The 19432-nt window shown below is 46.7% G+C and overlaps 1 protein-coding gene across 1 annotated transcript; it reads left to right on the plus strand.

Moving 5' to 3' along the window:
- Nucleotides 1-770: 770 nt before the first annotated feature.
- On the plus strand, nucleotides 771-17975 carry TBC1D10C (TBC1 domain family member 10C). The gene is made up of 9 exons (XM_081926290.1): nucleotides 771-2116; nucleotides 6874-6973; nucleotides 7909-8016; nucleotides 8862-8968; nucleotides 12835-12949; nucleotides 13336-13401; nucleotides 14088-14277; nucleotides 14793-14947; nucleotides 16102-17975. The coding sequence occupies exons 1-9, from the start codon at nucleotides 1926-1928 to the stop codon at nucleotides 16522-16524; spliced, it is 1455 nt and encodes a 484-aa protein (XP_081782416.1). The 5' UTR covers nucleotides 771-1925; the 3' UTR covers nucleotides 16525-17975.
- Nucleotides 17976-19432: the final 1457 nt, after the last annotated feature.

Consider the following 19432-nt stretch of genomic DNA (forward strand, 5'->3'; position numbering starts at 1 on the left):
AAACCTGAGTCTATACTTCTTAATAGCTTTCCTTGAGTATAGGCCAGGCTGCAGCTTCACAGATTACAAAATAAGCACATGGAAAGCATTTATTTGTTTAGCCGTTTATGTGCACACGTGACATTTATACCTTTTTCATTCTCTGTTCACTAGATTGAGGAGCTATGATGTATGCTGCATGAAAAAATACACCCAAATTTGTGATCCTTTGATCTACATGTGCCTATACAGTGGTACCTCGGGTTAAGTACTTAATTCGCTCCAGAGGCCTGTTCTTAACCTGAAACTGTTCTTAACCTGAAGCACCACTTTAGCTAATGGGGCCTCCTGCTGCTCCCACGCCGCCAGAACACGTTTTCTTTTCTAATCCTGAAGCAAAGTTCTTAACCTGAAGCACTATTTCTGGGTTAGCGAAGTCTGTAACCTGAAGCGTATGTAACCCGAGGTACCACTGTAGATAACTGCCTTCCATTTGGAAATGTGTGAAGCTGGCATAGGAGGGCTTTTCCAAGTCCAGTTGAAATATATACCGTAAACCCCAGATTCAGTAAGTATTACAGGGAAATCATGGCTCCTAGAGAGCAGTGCCTATGCTGCTGCAGCACTAAACAGGGCAGTAACTCTGTGGTTTCCAGATGCTGGACTCCCAACTCCCTTCATTCTTGACCACTGGCTATGTTGACAGGCTGATGGGAGTTGTAGTCTAACAATATCTGGAGGGCACCACATTGACTAGCCCTGGTATGGAAGAAGAACTCTTAACCCTCTTAACCAAAGCGGGTGGGGTGAGGGAGGCTTGGTCAGAGAACTTGAAGCTATTGTTTTCAGCATCTTCTAGCCAATAATGTTGTGCTGGGTGGTTGTTTATGCAGTCAGTGACTCAAGCCAGTGACTTTCCAAATCATGACGCCACACGCACACCACTGGGAACTATGTCTGTAAACACAGCCTTCCCCAGAGATTACAGCCTCACTCGTTTGGCTGAGTGGTTGCAGCTTAGGCAGGAGTAGCACACACTTGTTTCTGACTGATCTCTAAATGATCCAGACCAGCTGGATTCTTTCACGTGCCCCACTGGGTCCATTTTGTATACCAACCAGTGGTTTTGTCATAAATTCAGTGGAAGCTGGTCCTTTTGGGTGCAACCTCAGCCACCTCAGTCTGTCCTCAGCCTACCTGCCTCCTTACACCCAGCCCAGGGAGGGTAGGAATATCTGTCAGCTTCCTCTTCTTTATCATCAGTGTTGCTCTTATAGAACTCAGCAGGAATGAATATGGGAGCAAAACTAGATTCAGTTAGCTCCACCCGACATTGACTCTGGCTCCACCTACTGTTGGGCTCCCAGCCTTCTGCCCTACCAGTCTCAATGAGCATCAGCCACCACTGCATATATAGGTGTTCACTTTAACCACACATTTTTCAACATAGTGGTATATTGACTGCAGTGCCAGACCTAGGATTGGGAAAACCCAGGCTGAGAACACATTGAACTCAATTGCCAGTCAGTTTAGAGTGTACTAAGTACACTGCAAACAGCCTGACTTGGAGTAAAGCTATGTTTGTACATGCGGAGCAGGTGAAAGAAGGTAAGGCCATTCGCTGGGGGTGTTGGCTACCTTCCAAGTCTCCCTGTAGGAAGCTGTCTAGTGTTTAGCTTCCCACATATTTTCAGATCCCCACATTTCTCTCTCTCCCCGCCCCCTTTGCCCTGTTCACTTTGCAAAGCTCTGGGTGCTGTCAGTTGCATCAGGAAATGGTTGTGGGAGGAAATAGCTTACAGAGCTTTGTGGGGAACTAGAGTCACAGGAGTACTGAGAAGGGGCCCAATCATAGACGCAGCTCCCTGTTTCTCATTATTCAGATGTGAAGTCAAGGGTGCAGTAGCAACTAGCCTGAGATAAGGGTGCTGTTCTCGGACAGAAGGATGTCGGACCTCACTCTTTCCAAAGAGCTCCCTGATGTGAGCCAAGCTGCGGCTGAATTGCCAGATGCCTTTGATTTATCCCTGAACGATGATGCCAGCTCTCTGGGCTCCGACTCCGAGCTGAATGGGATGCCTCCATATCGCCAAGCTGATCGCTATGGCTTCATCGGGGGCAGTAGCCTCCAGAATGGGTAAGGCAGGCCTTCTGTTGCAAAGACCATGGGGAAAAGGGGGAGGAAGCTTTGGGAGAGGGTGAAGCAGCGCTTTTTGGAAGATGACATTGAATACCTCTGCATGATAGCAGTTTTCAAGATGGCGGGACACATTATGCCCCAGAATTATCATTTCTAGATCCTTGCTTGCTGGTCCAGTTTGTAAAGGCAGGTACAGGTTTCTGGAATGTGATGAGCATCATCCTTCTGAAGGATACTCTCATTCTCATCTGGGTCCTTAATTTCATTAGCAAGAAATGTGATTTAAAACCAAGGAGAAGAAACATATAATTATTGCTTCCAGTTTTGTTTAGGTAGCTCTAAAACACATATTGATAACTGTGAAATGAAAAAGAAGAAGAAGAATGGATCAGGGAATGTGATCCACTCTCATATTTAATTTAAGTGAATTGTGGCTGTTTGGGATACTAGGAATGGGTTTTATTTATGGAGAAGATGAAAAGGGGTCAAGATCCCTGGTACTTAGTTCTAAACCTTCCTTCATCTTTCCATTCCTAGTCTTCCCTTTTCTACAGAAAGAAATTCACAACACATAATAGATGACGATGGCAATAATAATTACAACAACAATAACAATAATAATAATAATAAGCCACCCATCTGACTGGGTTGCTCCAGCCACTCTGGGTGGCTCCCAACAAAATATTAAAGACACAATAAACCTATAGTGTGGTCCCAGGTTTATTACGTAGGAACATGTGGCTCTCCAGATGCTGTTGACTCCAGTCCTACTAGCCCCAACCATGAGTGCCAATGGTTAGGGTTGGATTCCAGCAACATCTGGAGGGCCATAAGCTTCCTGTCCCTGATGTAGGAGGACAGAAATCTTGGCTCAGCTCAAACAATCCATAGAACTAGCAAAAATGCATCCAGTCAGATCAGTGGGGCTTCCCTAACCATTGTGACAGACATGCTCTTCTCATCTGCATCTTTGCTAACTGGGAACATGGAGGCCTGTTTCCATATGTATATCTCATTTGCTGGAGCAGGACAGTGGCTATCGCCTTGCCTGGGGAAACAGATAATTATCACAGATTCAAAGTTTGATACCTGTTAACACTTCTACAATTCAGCATATTTACATGAATAACGTATTGGCCAATTGTACAATTGGTGTCATCAATTCGTCTCATTATCTAGTTATTTCTTTATGAATTTTTCATGTTATATAATTACATACGATCCTCCTGGCTCTCTGCTACAGACATTGGTCATAGCCCAACGTATTCAAAGTATTATATGACCCTGTATCACTCCAAATAATTTCCCCCCAAACTTTATTCAGCATTCTGTGTGTTATTTTGACCTTCCTTGGTGAAGCTATACAAACTGCGACAGACTGCAGATGTACCTGCTTCATGTGTACTCTAATGGCAATCTTGAGGCAATCTGAAATCTCATTTCTTGCAAAAACTCCCTTCTTGTGTTGAAACTGATAAGGTCTTATTCAATAGTTAACATATTCAAGGTTGAATTCTTCATAGGCCTAATGCTTAACAGGAAAACCCCAGGGGATGGTTGGGAAACTAAAGAATTCTGGGCACTGTAAATAGCTAAGTGGTCCTGGGAATTGTAACTCTGTGAAGGGTAAACTATAGTGCCCAGAATTCTTTGAGGGAAAGAATGTGCTTCAAATGTGCTTTAAATACGGTATATAATTTGTTTGCAGTCATATAGAAACAAGCCCATGTGTTGTTGTTTTCCGCCTGGTCAGTTGCCTTCCTTAAATCACCATCAAAACCCTATCTTTATTTTATTACAGTTATTTGCAATGGGGAAATGGCTGCAGTAGGTAAGGTTGATAGATGCTGTTGATTGGGATGGTATAATTTGAAACAAGGACTTCTAAGATGTAGAGGGGATGCAGTCCATAGGCTTCATTTGTCAAGCTTCAATACTCCAGGAATATTTTCAGTGCAGGGTTAAAACTGCTTAGCAAAGTGGTTTCATGTATTGGAAAAGACATAAAGTGGTGCAGGGGAAATTAAAAAGCAATCCAGATTGACTTTTTGCATAATGGAACTCAAGAGAAATTGACCCAATCATTGTTGCTTGCAGTCTAGAATTTAGGTAGCTAGTAGAGAGTGGGGAGATTAAGTCTTGGTGGAAACAGATTGCCCACCTCCCTCCCTTACTTCTACATAGCTCATCCTTTAATGTTTGTCCCATTTTCTGTGGTTTGCTTTTAGGTACACCACTTAGATACGTAAATGATTACGTGGTATACAAGTGTGATAAATAAATAAATGAAACAATGCAATGCAAAGTCGAGCTCTCTGTATGCATATTAATACTAGATAGATTCTCTAGCTGGCTTGAAGTCCAACTTGTAACAGGGCTATAAAGACTGGGCTGGAATTAGCAATGGACCGAATGTTAAGATTTACTGTAAGGTAGAAGAAGAAGCCTCCATAGGAAAATGTCTCTGCCTACCTATGAACTAACACTTCCTGTTATAGCAATCATGAGTGGCCACATCCTCTCACTGTGTCCATGACAACTTGTGCGCCATGGCAACAGGGGTGGTTACAGTGGTTAGTGACAAGGTTTCTTCAACTTGCCTGCGTGCAAGGCGTACTGCACAGGAGATTCAGAAGCCCTGCAAATCTACATCAGTTTGACACCACTGCAAATCTGCATCAGTTTCAATGCAACTTAATACAACTTTAGCTTTCATAACTTCCCCCAAGGATCATAGAAAACTGGAGTTTAGTGAGATGCTGAGACTTACCTGTTAAAGATAAAAAGTTTTTCCCTTCTTCCTGGCCAATGTACAATCTTCTTCCTGGGAAAGAGAGCATGAAAGTCAAATTTATGAAAAGGCTGCTCCTGACCATCTATATTTATTGAACATTCATCCTGATTTGCCTGCACAAAGCTTACGCGGAAGTTAGATAATATCCAGCCTTTATTTAACATTCTTTCTGATTTGTTTAGTTACAATGACAGTGATGCTTCATCCTGATTTGCTTGCAGGATGCTAACATGTCTTCCCGTTTTTCATTCTACAATTTTCAGTGCATTTCTCTGTCACTCAAGGAACATGACACATAAAAACAGGAATGTAAGGAGCCATGCTGTGTTTCTGGATCTACAAAACTGAATATTTCTCTAGAGGGGTGGGGGAGAAACCAAGTAGCCAACCCCCCAAACGTATTTTAAGATTTATTCAGTGTTTAAGTGCTCATTACACCATTTGTTTAGGGCTGCTCTGTATTTGCTTACTAATTACAGTTAGAACTTAAACCAAGAGGGCAGAAAGTAGATCGGGATCAACTGGTAGATCTGTGGCTAATCTGCTGTAGATCAGCAACAGCTGTCAACAACAGAAAAGCTTTCTGCTTTCTGATTAGACTGCTGAAAAAGAAAAGCAGGGGAAGGAAATGGGAACAGCTTTTTGTGCAAAGGGATATGTGAAGTTGGTTCTACTACTGCTCACAAGTTCCTATGCTGAGCATGTGCTCAGAAACATCCTGCTTCTTAATTCTTAGCATATGCCTGCCTGCCTGAGTCACTATTTGGCACCGAGTTCCAGCTGATGGGCCTCGGGGTTCTAAGAGAAAAACCCAAACTGGATCCCACAGACCTGAAGTGCATGGGGCTGCCTTTGACTGTTTGGAAATCACAAACAGAGCAGAGCATGGTGGCTAGATCCATAACTGGGACAAGAAGCACTGAATATATAGCACTGGCAGAGCCATCTTTCCCATTGGTCTTAGTGGTTCGTTGTGCCAGAGGCGCCCAAACAAGTGGGGGAGCTGTGCAGCTTTGCTGGCAGCCTCCCCCTTTCCCTGCACGCCCGCCATTTGCGCCCCACCAACTATATGGCTGGCATGCGTGCGGCTTCCTTCCCAAGCCTCCGCAGGAGGAGAGCAATCCCCACAGAGGCTTAGGATGGAAGCTGCGCACGGCTTCCCTCCCAAGCATCTGCATCTGCTAAAGATGGCCCTGCTTCTCCTCCTCCTGCTTCCTGGTGAAAGGCGGTGTGCAGCCTTCCTGGGCTGCCTTTTCTGGTGCCCCAACGCCGGAGAGCATGTCCACCAGCATGTTTTCCTGCTTGATCGCTGCCACCCTGCCGGGGATCGGGGCAGTGGGGGAGGTAGAGGACATTTTCCACCGCCTCCTCCCTTGTTTTGGAGTTGCGGGGGGGGGGGCAAAGGGATCTTTGCACCACGGTGCTGGATATGCTTAAGACGACCCTGAGCACTGGTTCTGACATTACTATGTTAGCTGCTGATTTGTTTCCAGGCCCAATTAAAAGTGCTGTTTTTTTACTTTTAAGGTCTTAGATCGCTCAGGAGCGCTAAATCCATAGGAAGCTGCCCAGAACCCAAGATCATCAACATCCTGAGGCCTGTGGGTGGCAATGAGTGTGCTTTTTCTGACGTAGCTCCCTGTAGTAGTGGCCATTTTTGCATTTGCACCTCAAAGGAAAGTGGTTCTGAGGTGGATCTGAAGGAATGACAACTTGCCTCATTTTTACATTAGTATTATTTGATTCGTTTGTTGCCTAATACATAGCAGCCTCTAGATGAATTGCAAATAATTTTAAAATGCACTAAAAAAAATTTAAGCAGCCCTCAATAAATTAAACATTGTAAGATTGGCTAGCTGCATCTAAAGAGACATGATGGATGCGTTAAAAAAGAAAGTGGCAAATAAGTGAGGGAAGAGGAAGATGTCCTCAGCCTTGTTCTTGTTTCTCCCACATATAGCCTAGGGCAGCCCACAGTTGAGCTCATCCGGCACCGTGAGACCAAGTGGCTGGAGATGACAAGTCATTGGGAGAAAACCATGGCCCGGCGTTACAGAAAGGTAAGAGGAAATTGGAGATAATTTGCTTTATTGTTGATACTGCTATCCTCTTTAAATGGAGCATTTGATGAGTCCCATTAGGATCAGAAAATAACGTTCACAAGGAGTTTCTCTCACTGGCTCATAGACAAAGAACAACAGCCCATATTCTGCCTACACAATCAGAATTTGCTCCACGTTTTTGGAGACATGCTCCTCCCCTAGCAAGGGTATTCACCAGCATTTTTAAATCCACCCTCCCTGATCTTCCTCCAAATACTAGCACAGTGAGAAGAGATCATGGCAGAACCATGGTTCAGCTTGGTGGAAGTTGTAGTCTAGCAACATCTGGAGGACCATAGGTTAACCATTCCTGATTAGGGAAAGAGTGCAACCCCATTCAGACCAGGTTGAATACCACCTCCTCTGACTGATAAACCACATATCCACAGTACCTCCATCTTGTCAAGGAGACTGAGTTTTAGTTTATTGATCTCCTAACATATGCAATTTTTTTTACTGATTTCATTGTGGTTTATATTTTATTGTATATATTGTTGTACACTACCATGTTATATGTTGTATGAAATGACAATATATACTCTCAAAATAAATGAATCCAATATATACTCTCAAAATAAATGATTCCAGTCCATTACTGGTCCCAGACGCCAATCTAGCATTTATGCAGCCTCAACAAAATGAAATGTAAAGGAGAAACAGAGCTGGGAATCATCATCAACCACATACCGATGACACCTTGCCCTAAATCTGCACTTGACCCTCATTCAAGGGTTTCGTGTGGATGTTAAAAGGCATGGGAAACAAGATGGACACCTGCCAGCTATCTCTGGCCCCAGCCTTGACTGGCTCTATGATGGGCCTGCATTTGGGTCCATCTTATGATGGAGCATTGTACAGGATCACTGTTTTGCTGATGAGGTCTGTTGGCTCAGGTAAAGCTGCTATGCCGGAAGGGGATCCCTTCATCCTTACGTGTCCGCTGTTGGCCTCTGCTGTGTGGAGGACAAGCCAAAATGATGAGGAACTCCGGAAAGTACCAGGTGAGGTCACATCTCGTGCAGCTGTACTCGCACTCTGACATTCCTGTAGGTCTCTGCTTGCTGCAGTTTCTGCCATTACTCACCTCCTCATCCTCTTCTTCCATGTCCTCTTCCTGTAAACCCTCATGTCATTTCATGGTTCGTCGCGCAACTCATCACCTTCTTCTTACTGGCTGAGATTGCTGATTTGGATATTTTACATTATCATCTGGTGGCTGCCCAGACATAGTTATAGCTAGAGCAGTTCTCATAGCAAGTAAGGAATGTTGTGCAGTGCAGTATAATGCTACAAACAATTACCTTGAAGTAAGTCTCCTTTAAGATAATGGGACTTAAGTCAACATGCATAGGATTGGGCTGTTAAACTTGCTGTTCTTCATTCTGGCTGGAAGGAAACCGTGACCTTGCCATTGTTTATTCCTTTGCATGTTTCCACTTATTTAATCAACTCATATACTGCCTTTCAGGGCAAAGCTTTCTCAAGGCAGCTCACAAACAATCTATGGAAAAACAATCTGAAACGATGTTTAAATACATCCAAAACAACCCAATTACAAAACTAAAACAGCAGCAGATGAAAAGCCCAGCAATTTTGGTGAAATGTAGATTGAAACAACAACAAAAGTTATCTAGGTCTGTTTGCGCCTAAAAAAGTTGGAACCATATATACTTCCTTCAGGAATAGTCTGTATCTCTCTGTCTCTGTCTCTGTCTCTGTCTCTGTCTCTGTCTCTCTCTCTCTCTCTCTCTGTGTGTGTGTGTGTGTGTGTGTGTGTGTGTGTGATCTCTCCTGAATCTAGTAACCCTTCTATCCAGGTCATTCTGAAAGTAGTTTGTTGTTGTAGGAGCTGCAGGAGATACCTGGTGATCCTCAATGGGTGGAGACAATCAGAAAGGACATTCATCGCCAGTTCCCTTTCCATGAGATGTTTCTGTCCCCTGAAGGGCCTGGGTAAGTGAAGGGCTAATAATGTGAACAGGAGAGGCAGATTAATTTCTGAATAGACAACCACAGGGTTTAAAAGGTGTGGAGTTGAATGGAGGGTCTTTCAGCAAGTCAAGTTTCCTGAATGCTGCGTAAGAAACACTTTTAAAATAAAATGTAAACATGCTTCTTCTGTAAGCCATATGAAAGTGAAAGAAGGCTAGGCTGGCTGTGCTTCTTCACTTAATGTGGAGGTTTCATGGAATCTTGCTGTAGAACTTGAACAGGGGAGCACACATCCAAACTTTAAATGAAAACAAAGCTGGACAAATACTAGTAAATGGGCTTCTGACACTCATTCCCACAATTTTGGTGTTCCTTTCCCTTTTATATTTAAACAGAATTCTTGAACGGGTGTACTCTACCATTCTCCAGTTGCCTAGGTGCAGACATGGGGTTGTATTCAACGTAACACTCAAGTGAATTTTTCCTTGTGCAATGGGACATTCTTACCCCTTTGGTTCCTCTGTGCACTCCCTAAATCTGTTCTAGGGCTTCCTCCAACCCTTCAGAGCAGATCTGGAGGTGGCAGGGGGCAGGGGAAGGAGGAATCCCTTTGTACTTAGTGGTCATCCTTGTGTGCACATGCAACTATTTTGTTGAACACTGCCCACAATCTCCCTGTTTGAGAAAGGAACCATAGCTCAGCGGCAGAGTATGCAGCAGGTCTCTGGTTCAACCCTTGGCATCTCCAGTTAAAAAGCATTAGGTAGCAGGTGATAGAAGAGATATTTGCTTTTGAACCAGGAGAACTGCTGCCTGTCAAAGTGGACAATACTGGGCTGGATGGGCAAGCAGCCTGATGTGATGCATGGCAGCTTACTATGTTCCTATTATAGTTTCATTTCTCTGGCTTTGAGAGCAGGGAAGTGAAATGCGCAAGTTTCCAAGCCTGAAGTTCTAGCACATGTTGTGAGTTACAGAAGAGCCTCACAAAGGAAAGGAAACCTGTGGCCGGAGGCAGGGGCAGAGGAAGGGGGGTGCGGTGGGTGCGGTCCGCCCCGGGTGTCACCACTGGGGGTGACAAAATGCCGGGCAGCACTCACCATGGAGCCTGCAGTGCGCCCAAGCCATGCATCTCACCTGGGAAAGACGCGGTGGCTTGGGCACGTGCAGGCCCCGCACTGCCCAAACGGTCCACTTGCTGCCTCCCCCCAGCTGTAGGGCAGCAGAGTGGGAGGAGGCAGGCAGACCCCAGAGGCCCCATGGTCCGCCCCACCCCTTTGGGCAGCTCGCCCTGCCCCAGGCGCCCAAGCAGCTTCATCCACCGCTGGCTGGAGCACACTTTACACACACAGTCTTGTGAATGAGGACTCTGTCCATGACATCACAACCTGGAAGGCCTTGCCAACAGCAGCCAAGTTGCCTAAGTTCCCTCCAGAGACAAAGCAGGAAATTGTATCTGTATTGCCTTTCTAAACGTGGCTGCAAAAGACACACTCTTACGCCATTAATATTAATGGAGACACACAAGAGGGAATCATCACCATGCTGATGCCCTGCTTGTGAGTTTTCAGGGGGGTCTGGCAGACCTGCGGCAGAGACAGAAGGCTGGAGGAGAGGAACATGAATTAGCAGCAAGGCAGTCCTGATGTTCGTAATGGATATTTATTTATCTGTAGGCATCCAGGGAAGGTGGGTTGCACTCGAGAGCACATCCAGTGCAATTTGAATCTCCCAGAAACCTTGAAGACAGAACACAAGCAAAACAAATATCAAAATTATTAGAGCATTAGAGTATAATTATTTCAGCCACAGTTAAATACTTGCACACAATCTATCACCCTGTAGCTGCGGGGCAGGGAAGCTGGTGCCCTCCAGATGTTGTTGGGCGACAACTCCCACTATATGACCCTTGACCCAAGCCGTGCTGGCTAGGGCTGGTGAGTTTTGAAAGTCAAACAACATATGGATGGCCACAGATTCCCTGTCAGGCTAACAGTGCAATCCTATACATGTCTACGCAGAAGCAAGCCTCACTGAGTCCAAATAGGATTTCAGCCTCAGAGTACCTAATCTGTACTGCTCTGCTATCTGTGCTAGCATAGCGCTCTCTCTCTCTCTCCCTCTCCTCCTAACAGGTAACATGAACTTGTTTCCTTTTGGATATATTGGCATGTGATCAGAGGCAGGGGAAAGGTTGCATATGGGAAGCCCTGTTTCATTGTCTTCTGAAACAGACTGAAGCTTTCTATGAAGTACAGGTTGCGATTTCCGCTTGGAACAAGGGGACCGTGTGACGCTATAGTAACCAACCCAAGGAAGCCCTGCTTTTATTTTTGTTTCATTTCCTCTAGGGGGAGCCAAAGAGCCTTTATTCCTACATGCAGCTGACATAGTTCAACCCATACTTAGTTCAAACTTCTTTTTACTTTTATTTTTTTGTTTCCTCTTTGTTTTTTTGTTTCCTCTTACGTCATTTTGTTTCCTCTTGTCATTTTAGCTACCTTGTTTCATCATTATCATTTTAGTACTATCTAATGTACTAAGACGGGGTTCTTATTTTTCTCTGATGCTGCTGGCATAGAAAACTGCTTTAGCCCAAGTCAGATTCTTTGCCCCATCTAGCCCAGTGATTGTCTAGTCTGGCTGTTGTGACAACCAGCTGCTGTGGAGGAATCTAAGGAGTCATCCAAAATAGTTTTTTCAGACCTGGGACCCACCTTTAACCCAGACATGCATTTGGGAACCCATTTCTTCTTGTGTGTTTACTATATATTTGCCTGGCAGCAGTGCTGCTGTTCCGACCCACCTCAGTTCAGGCTGGAACTCAGTAGTGGGTCCTGATCCAGCTCCCTTTGAAGACCAGTGATCCAAAACACTCTTCCTGCATTGCCAGAATGCAGCCAAACAGACAGTATGCATGCCCTGGGACTATAATAAACAAATCAGTAATCCAGATTCTGCACACAGAACATCAGCTATATATGCATACACTTATTTCCTTTTCATAATTATTTTAGGCTTCAGTTTTTCAAACAAATTGGAATGATCTAGCAAGGATTGGGATGGAAGAGATTAGAAAATAAAGGTGTTTGGGGAGAAAAGGACATCAAATGTGGTAATAGGTGGGCAGAGGGACAAAAGAATAATAGCTGCGGCAGAAGGAGAGGAGTGGGGGAACCACTTTTTAAAGCCATGAAAAACAAGGAGGAAATAGAGCAGGAAGGAAGGAAGAGTGATGGGGTGGGTGAACGGGGTAGCTTCAAAAGCTGTTGGTGAATACATGAAATGAGGTCAAGCCATGGGTTGTACTATTTCACTGACCACTTGGAAGAGACGCTTAACGCTGCATTCGTTTTTTCATTTTCCTCCTTCCCCCCTCTCCTCCACAAGCATGAGAGCTGGCAATTGAGGGTTGCTTGTTTCTAAATGACATTCTTTAGGATGCCCAATTCCAAGGCAGCTGACTCTGTTTATTCATTTATTTATTGGCAGTATTTATAAGCTATTTAATATTCAAATGTCTAAAGCAGTTTGTACACATAGGGCTGTATCCAAAGGAAGGCTGAGTAATGTGTCTCATCAGTGCAAGTGATTCCCCCCCTCCTACCCCATGTATCTCCTAAATCTGCTCTAGGGGTTCACTCAACCCTCCAGAGCAGATTTGGGGAGAGTGGAGGTGAGAAAGCCCTGCTGTGCTACTGGAAGTCCTTGCATGGGCTTCCACTAACAGGACCAGTTCATTGAATCTGGCCTGTGGTCTAATGTAGGACAACAGGAAAGTGGAGCAGGTCTGCTTTTTCTGTCTGGATTGATTGGATGGGTGTAACTTAATGTAAGGCTGTGTCTATGAATTCCGGTCTTCTCTCTAAGCCTCTGTTCGTTTACAGGCAGCAAGGACTCCTGCAACTATTGAAAGCCTACACGGTGTATCGGCCCCAGGAGGGTTACTGTCAGGCCCAGGGACCGCTGGGTGCTTTGCTGCTCATGCACATGCCTGCAGAGGTGAGTCTTATGCCAAGTTACACATACTGTCTGACTTTTTCTGACCCAAAACCAAGCTTGTGTGTCTTCTAGGGCATGCTCTCACCCCAAAAAAGCACGGTGTGTGTGTGTGTGCAGCGTGAGAGCAGGCAAGATCACAACACCCAAAATGGCCACCAATATATTGCACAAAAAGAATGGGATGTCTGGGATTTTCCATGGCACTTGAAGGGGATGCCCTTTGTTCCTATTGGTATCATGATTCCTTCCTCTTCTTTATTAGCATCATTTCTCTCATTCTTTCCATCACACTCCTTTCCCTTCCCTCCTGCCTCCACCCCGGCCCCCCCGCCGCAGTTCCCATTTGCCTGAATGTTTCACTAATTCAGCCTACTTGTCCTTTCCAGCAAGCCTTCTGGTGCCTGGTGCAGATCTGCGACTGCTACCTGCCTGGCTACTACAGCCCCAAGATGGTAATAGACTGGGGGAAGGAGGAGAGTCCTCCCTGGGGCAACAGGAAGTGGGCACTTGTGACGCTGAGTCAGGGACATTTCCCACTGAGGGCAGAGCTGTGTAGAAACCCCTAAACTTATCTTCTGAGAGCTGTTGTCAGATAATTTGGGGGAGGGTGGAGGTGCTGTTGGACTACAACTCCCATCAGCGCCACCCAACATGGCCACTTGTGAGGCGTCCAGCAACATCTGAAAGACACCAGGTTGGGGCAGATTGATCTAGGATTATTGTGGATGTGGGCTGACTTGGTGGGAGGAAAGAAATGTCTGATTTGTAGGGCCTCAATCTCAAGTACTGGTAGGGTCACCACCATTTTGAAGATATGGCGTTTGCACGTTTGAATAGCTGAATAAAAGACAGGGATTTAAGAGCTGCAGCTTTCAACAGCGATGACTGTGAGGGAACCTTCAGCAGTTGCTTTTTGGCCTGTCGCACAGCTGCTGAGGTGCAAGAGTTTTGCCAGATAAAATGAGCAACATAGACTCCGGAAACAGTTTCTGGCAAATTAGAAAGAGCCATTCATTTTGAAAGATGCGAAAGGTGGAGTTTGTGGGTTATGACGGGATGAAGTCCTTCGGGACAGTATCTGAGAACATGTGACCAACCATATATTTAACCACGACATTTTCTCTCCCTTCTCCTGCAGGAAGCGCTGTTGCTGGACAGCGAAGTGTTTGTTGCCCTTCTGCGCCGGGTGTGCCCCAAGGCACTTAAGCACTTGCAGAAGCATGGCGTGGGCCCTCTGCTCTACATGCCAGAGTGGTTTCTGTGCCTCTTTACCCGCAGCCTGCCCTTTCCCACAGTGCTGAGGGTGTGGGATGCCTTTCTCAGTGAGGGTGAGTGGCTGTCATGGACTTAGGGAACTGTGGGCCTATTCAAAGGGTGGAGGAAGAGAGAATCTGTGGGCGAAACATCACAAGGCTCAATGGAGTGGTTAGAGTTGGCAGAGGCCTAGGTGAGGAATGTTTGTTTTGGAGCATAGAAACATAGGAACCTGCCTTTTACTGAGTCAGGTCATTCATCCATCTAGCTCAGTTTTGCCTGCAATGGCTGGCAATGGCCCTTCAGGGTTTCACACAGATGTCTCTCTATGCTCTACCTGGAGATGCCAGGGATTGAACTTGGGACCCTCTGTGTACAAGGCGGATTGTCTACCTCTAAGCTATGTGTTACACCAAAGGTCCCACCTCTAGCTGAAAAGGTCAGGTAGCCGGTGATGTAGAAGGTGTTCTCTGGCCAAGACTCTGCCAAGAAGAAGAGACATTTCTGAGCAAGTAGCCTGGTCCTAGTATAAGGGAGTTTCTTACCATATCTGAGTGCCCTAAACTCTGCCCCGATTTTTCTTCTGCAGGGATCAAGGTGCTGTTTCGTGTGGGGATGCTGTTGATCCGCTTAGCCCTGGGCTCCTCAGAGAAACTACGTGACTGCGCAGGGGTGGTGGAGACCCTGGAGAAGCTGCGCAGTATCCCAGCTCACCTTCTGCAAGAAGACACATTCATGGCTGAGGTAGAAACCACTGGAACTCCTCTTCCTGGGACTTTTACCCAGTCTACTGAATTGCCATCAGCAGCAACAGGAGAACATCCTGCACCTGGGCTCGGGGACCTGTGGCCCCTCAGATGTTGTTAGACTCCAACTCCCATTAACGCCCCCGCCCTGCCAGCATGGCCAGTGGCCAGGGGTGATGAGAGCTGTTGTCCAGCAACAACAGGAGAGCCCCAGATTCCTTATCCCTGCCCTACATTTAAATTACCTGCAGCTCCCTTTCTTGTTTCTGTCTGCATCAGATACAGCAGGCTCCCTCTGTGTGTGTTAGGATTGCCAAAAAACCTGCTCTTATGCCTTTCACAGAATCCTGATGTGCAAAAATAAGCAGGCAAAGCTTTTCATGACATAGAATCATTGAATTGTAGAGCTGGAAGACATGAAGAAGTGTGTTCACCTGTTAATGACTGCAGGTCCTGCCTAGGAGCAAGAGGTGATTAAGAAAATTGGCAGCCCCAGTGAGGGTGATCATGGGGAAGAAATAATTGTCAAGCTTCAGTTAAACTTTCACCTAGGCATCCCTCAACTGCATAGTCCATGGGACGATTGCCCTGTAGCTTATATGCTCACACGTTTTGAGTCCCCTTCCAACTCTGTGATCCTATGGCAGGGAGCCATGGCCAAGCCTGGCTGCAAGATGAACATGCTACATGTGCTTGTGAATGTGTTTGCCATGCTCCCAAATTTTATTTTTATGTGTATGGTTACCCATAAAAACAACAGAATAATGGGGAAAGGGCCGCCTGAAAACAACCTTTCCCCAGCCAAGCTTTCTTGGGGGCAACACCAGCTGAACACATTGCCTCAAGGAGCTCTACTCACAACCACTAGTCTGTGTACAAACACACACACACACACACACGTGTCAGCTGGCAGATCTGCTTGGCTCTGCTGTCTCATACTGGCCAGCCTCTATCCAACAAGCTTTCAGTTTATCGGCTGCTATTCTTCTGCTTCTCCCTTCCTCACTTTCTATCTGTTGATAGATTCCTAACATTATGACAGCCATTCCAGATTGCCTTCTTGGGAATCCCCTTTCCTTAGGCAGCAGGCCCCAAATCCCAAGTTACAGGTTTGGGGCCTCAGATCCTAAAAGCTTTCCTTGTATCTGGCAGGTACATGACGTGCCCATCTCAGACCGTGATCTGGAACGTGAATGCAGAGCCCAACTGAAGAAGCTGCGCGCATCTCGGCCTGACTTCCAGTACAGCCCAGAACTTCGGCTGTCTGGCTCAAAGGCCATCTTTGATGCACAGCAGCTGGAGTACGCGCGGAATGACGAGGAGGATCCTGGAAGCCGCACCCATACATTCACCATCCCCCAGATCACGGTTGATCCTCCTCCTCCATCCCCCAATGAGAAGAAGAAGCTGGAGAAGGCCTCTGAAGCACCAGGCCAGAAGAAAATGAAGACGAGAAAGAAGCCGGATACACGAGGGAAGACCTTTCACTTCATGCCACGTCCCACCAGCAGAACAGAGGGAAGGCTGGAGCCAGACGTTGTAGGAAGGAAGTCTTCCTTCTATGTAGATACATGATTCTGAACGTGGATCTGAAGAGGTTCTGAACAGAGCTAGGCCTCTGCAGAGGAAACAAAATCCAAGCCTCTGTCACTGCCCTGGTTTCATTGTGCATGTCATCATCTGTAGCACATGATGCCTTGAAGCCTCTGCTCAGTTTTTAAAAAGAAAGATTCAACAGTTCCTCATTCAGGAGCCCTGCTCCTTAAGCCCTGATGTGTGGCAGTGCATGGAGGGAGATTCCATTCTTCCTACCCTTGGCGGCAGACGTTTTACCTACAGATTTAGGAGGTGGGTATTATTTGGCTAAAAGGGGTAGGGGTTAGGGTTAGGGTAATGTGGATTTCATTGAGGGGGGCCCCTCTACCTTTCTCCTGGACGTGTGGAAACTGGCACTCACCATATAGCTAATGATAAATCTATGCCAGGTGGGCACCTCATCAGTTCAGACCTCAAAATGATTGCAAAGCCACTATGTGACAAGAGGGTGTTAAAAGTCAATGGAAAACAGCAGCTGGGAAAACCAGGACTGCTGGAAACAAGAGTCAGGAATGCCAGCTATGGAAATGGTTTGGGACAATCATCATCTGCATTCTCAGGAACTGAGTGAGCAAATGGTGTCACTATCAGAGAAAAGTCCTGGTGTGCAAATGCATACACACACACACACACACACACACACACATGTGTCATTCAGACTCATGCAGCCAGGTGGCCCCTGTTGCCAGTCAAGAGAAGAAGAGGAAGGTGGCAGTGTTATAAGTAAAATAACACACACTATGTTTCCCCCAATCCTTAGTTTCCCATACTAATAAGATACACATCACTGCACACAAGGATTTCCCCACTCAGGCAGCAGGCATAAGAGCTAGTGGGGAGGGGAGGTTCTGGAAAACAGTGTCAAGTTTTATCAAGGCTAGCTCACATCCAGAATGCAGCTTTAATAGAGTATCTCATTTTGTTTTTAAAAAGATGTCGCCCCCAACAGCATGGCAAAAATTCTTTTAGTTCCTCCTGTGAGCAGTAGCACACACATGCCTGAATAATGACACCACAGGGGAGAAACTTGCCATGGCCTGGGCGATTCCATCACCCCACCCGCACCCCAGACAAATGTTATCGTCCTTGCTAGTGGTAACTAGTTTAGTCCCTTGTCAGATTATGTGGAGAGAGACAGCAGAGCACCTGCAGGGATGTCTCCTCAGCTAATCCCCTCCTCAACCTGGCCTGACACCTGCACCTGTTCGGCTCCCCCCAGCATTAGTGCTCAAACAGGATTAAGTCCACCCTGCAAATTGCACGAGGTTTGGAAGTCTCTCCCTATGACAAGGCATGGGCCTGAGAGTAGATGAATGTACCGAGTGAGCCACAGATGTGATCCAGTCCCAGGCCATTAGGAGGAAAGGTTACAACATTGATGTCTTTTTGACATATCAAGTCAAAACGGAAGCTGGCCAGCTTGTGCGAGTCTACACTCGCGGGGCGGCGGCGCCGCAGCCAATGGCAAGGGTGCCCCCCCCCCCGCAGCCCCGCTGCGCGCCCGGCCCCCGCGGCTCACCTTCCAGGAGGCGCCCGATGATGGAATCCAAATTGAGCTTCTCGCCGTCCGACATGGCGGCCCGCTTGGAGAGAGGAAGCTGCGCTGCCTGGGCTCCGCTCTCTGTCCCTCCGCCGCTCTCTCTTTCCGCGCCCCCTCCCGCCGGCCCACTCGGTGGTCCCAGCGCAGGCGAAGAGCAAGGGGCAGCGCCGGCTCGGCTCTTCTTCTACCTCTTCGCCGAGGAGCCTCCGCTGAAAGAAGCAGCGAGCAGGAAGGGCAGACGCGAGCGCACAGGCCCCGGCGGCCGCCCTCGCCGCCACCACCACCTACAGGCTGGAGGGATCAGCGCGCGCCCCGGAGCCGGCGAGCTGCGACTGCGCGGGCCGTGGCCTCTCCCCACAAAGAGGGAGGCGGCGGCGACCTTTCTCGCTTGCAGCCCCAGAGCCTTCCCTAAGGCGACTGAGGAAACGGCGTCCCAAGTGCCCGGAACGCTGAGCTTGCCCAAAGTACTTATTTCCAAGAGAATACGTATACTGTATCTATGTAAAAGAAAACATGAGCGACGCTTTAACGTGTTCACTTCCACGACTAACCTGTGAGGTCAGTCCCCATCTCCCACCCCGCCCCACCCATTTTACAGATAGGAAGATGAACCCTCCAACATTCCTCAGAAAATAGGGACATTCTACTGATGTAGAATAGTGTCCCTGTTTTCTGAGGATTGGAGTCAAGAGACCCAATATTGATGTGGTGCACCACTGTAGTCGGATATAAACCCACTAAAGTAGAAATTTGCATTTGGCCTCTCTCCAGCTGCTTTTTCTGAGAATCTGCTAGAGTGGAAATTTCCGTTCCACTTCCAGGTTGTAGTTTCCCCAATTCTGAGGAACGGAAAGCAGCTGGAGCCATATGCCAAGAGAGGAGGGCAAACCTGAGTCTATACTTCTTAATAGCTTTCCTTGAGTATAGGCCAGGCTGCAGCTTCACAGATTACAAAATAAGCACATGGAAAGCATTTATTTGTTTAGCCGTTTATGTGCACACGTGACATTTATACCTTTTTCATTCTCTGTTCACTAGATTGAGGAGCTATGATGTATGCTGCATGAAAAAATACACCCAAATTTGTGATCCTTTGATCTACATGTGCCTATACAGTGGTACCTCGGGTTAAGTACTTAATTCGCTCCAGAGGCCTGTTCTTAACCTGAAACTGTTCTTAACCTGAAGCACCACTTTAGCTAATGGGGCCTCCTGCTGCTCCCACGCCGCCAGAACACGTTTTCTTTTCTAATCCTGAAGCAAAGTTCTTAACCTGAAGCACTATTTCTGGGTTAGCGAAGTCTGTAACCTGAAGCGTATGTAACCCGAGGTACCACTGTAGATAAC

The sequence above is a fragment of the Podarcis melisellensis genome (genome assembly GCF_964234715.1).
Source record: "Podarcis melisellensis genome assembly, chromosome: 1".
In the NCBI taxonomy this organism is placed as follows: Eukaryota; Metazoa; Chordata; class Lepidosauria; order Squamata; family Lacertidae; genus Podarcis; species Podarcis melisellensis.

Bases quoted from the DNA above. Each gene is read 5' to 3' on its own strand.
- TBC1D10C (XM_081926290.1), top strand. From the start codon at position 1,926: ATGTCGGACCTCACTCTTTCCAAAGAGCTCCCTGATGTGAGCCAAGCT. The intron at 2,117-6,873 runs GTAAGGCAGGCC...TCCCACATATAG, and splicing joins GGCAGTAGCCTCCAGAATGG to CCTAGGGCAGCCCACAGTTG. The intron at 12,950-13,335 runs GTGAGTCTTATG...TGTCCTTTCCAG, and splicing joins TCATGCACATGCCTGCAGAG to CAAGCCTTCTGGTGCCTGGT.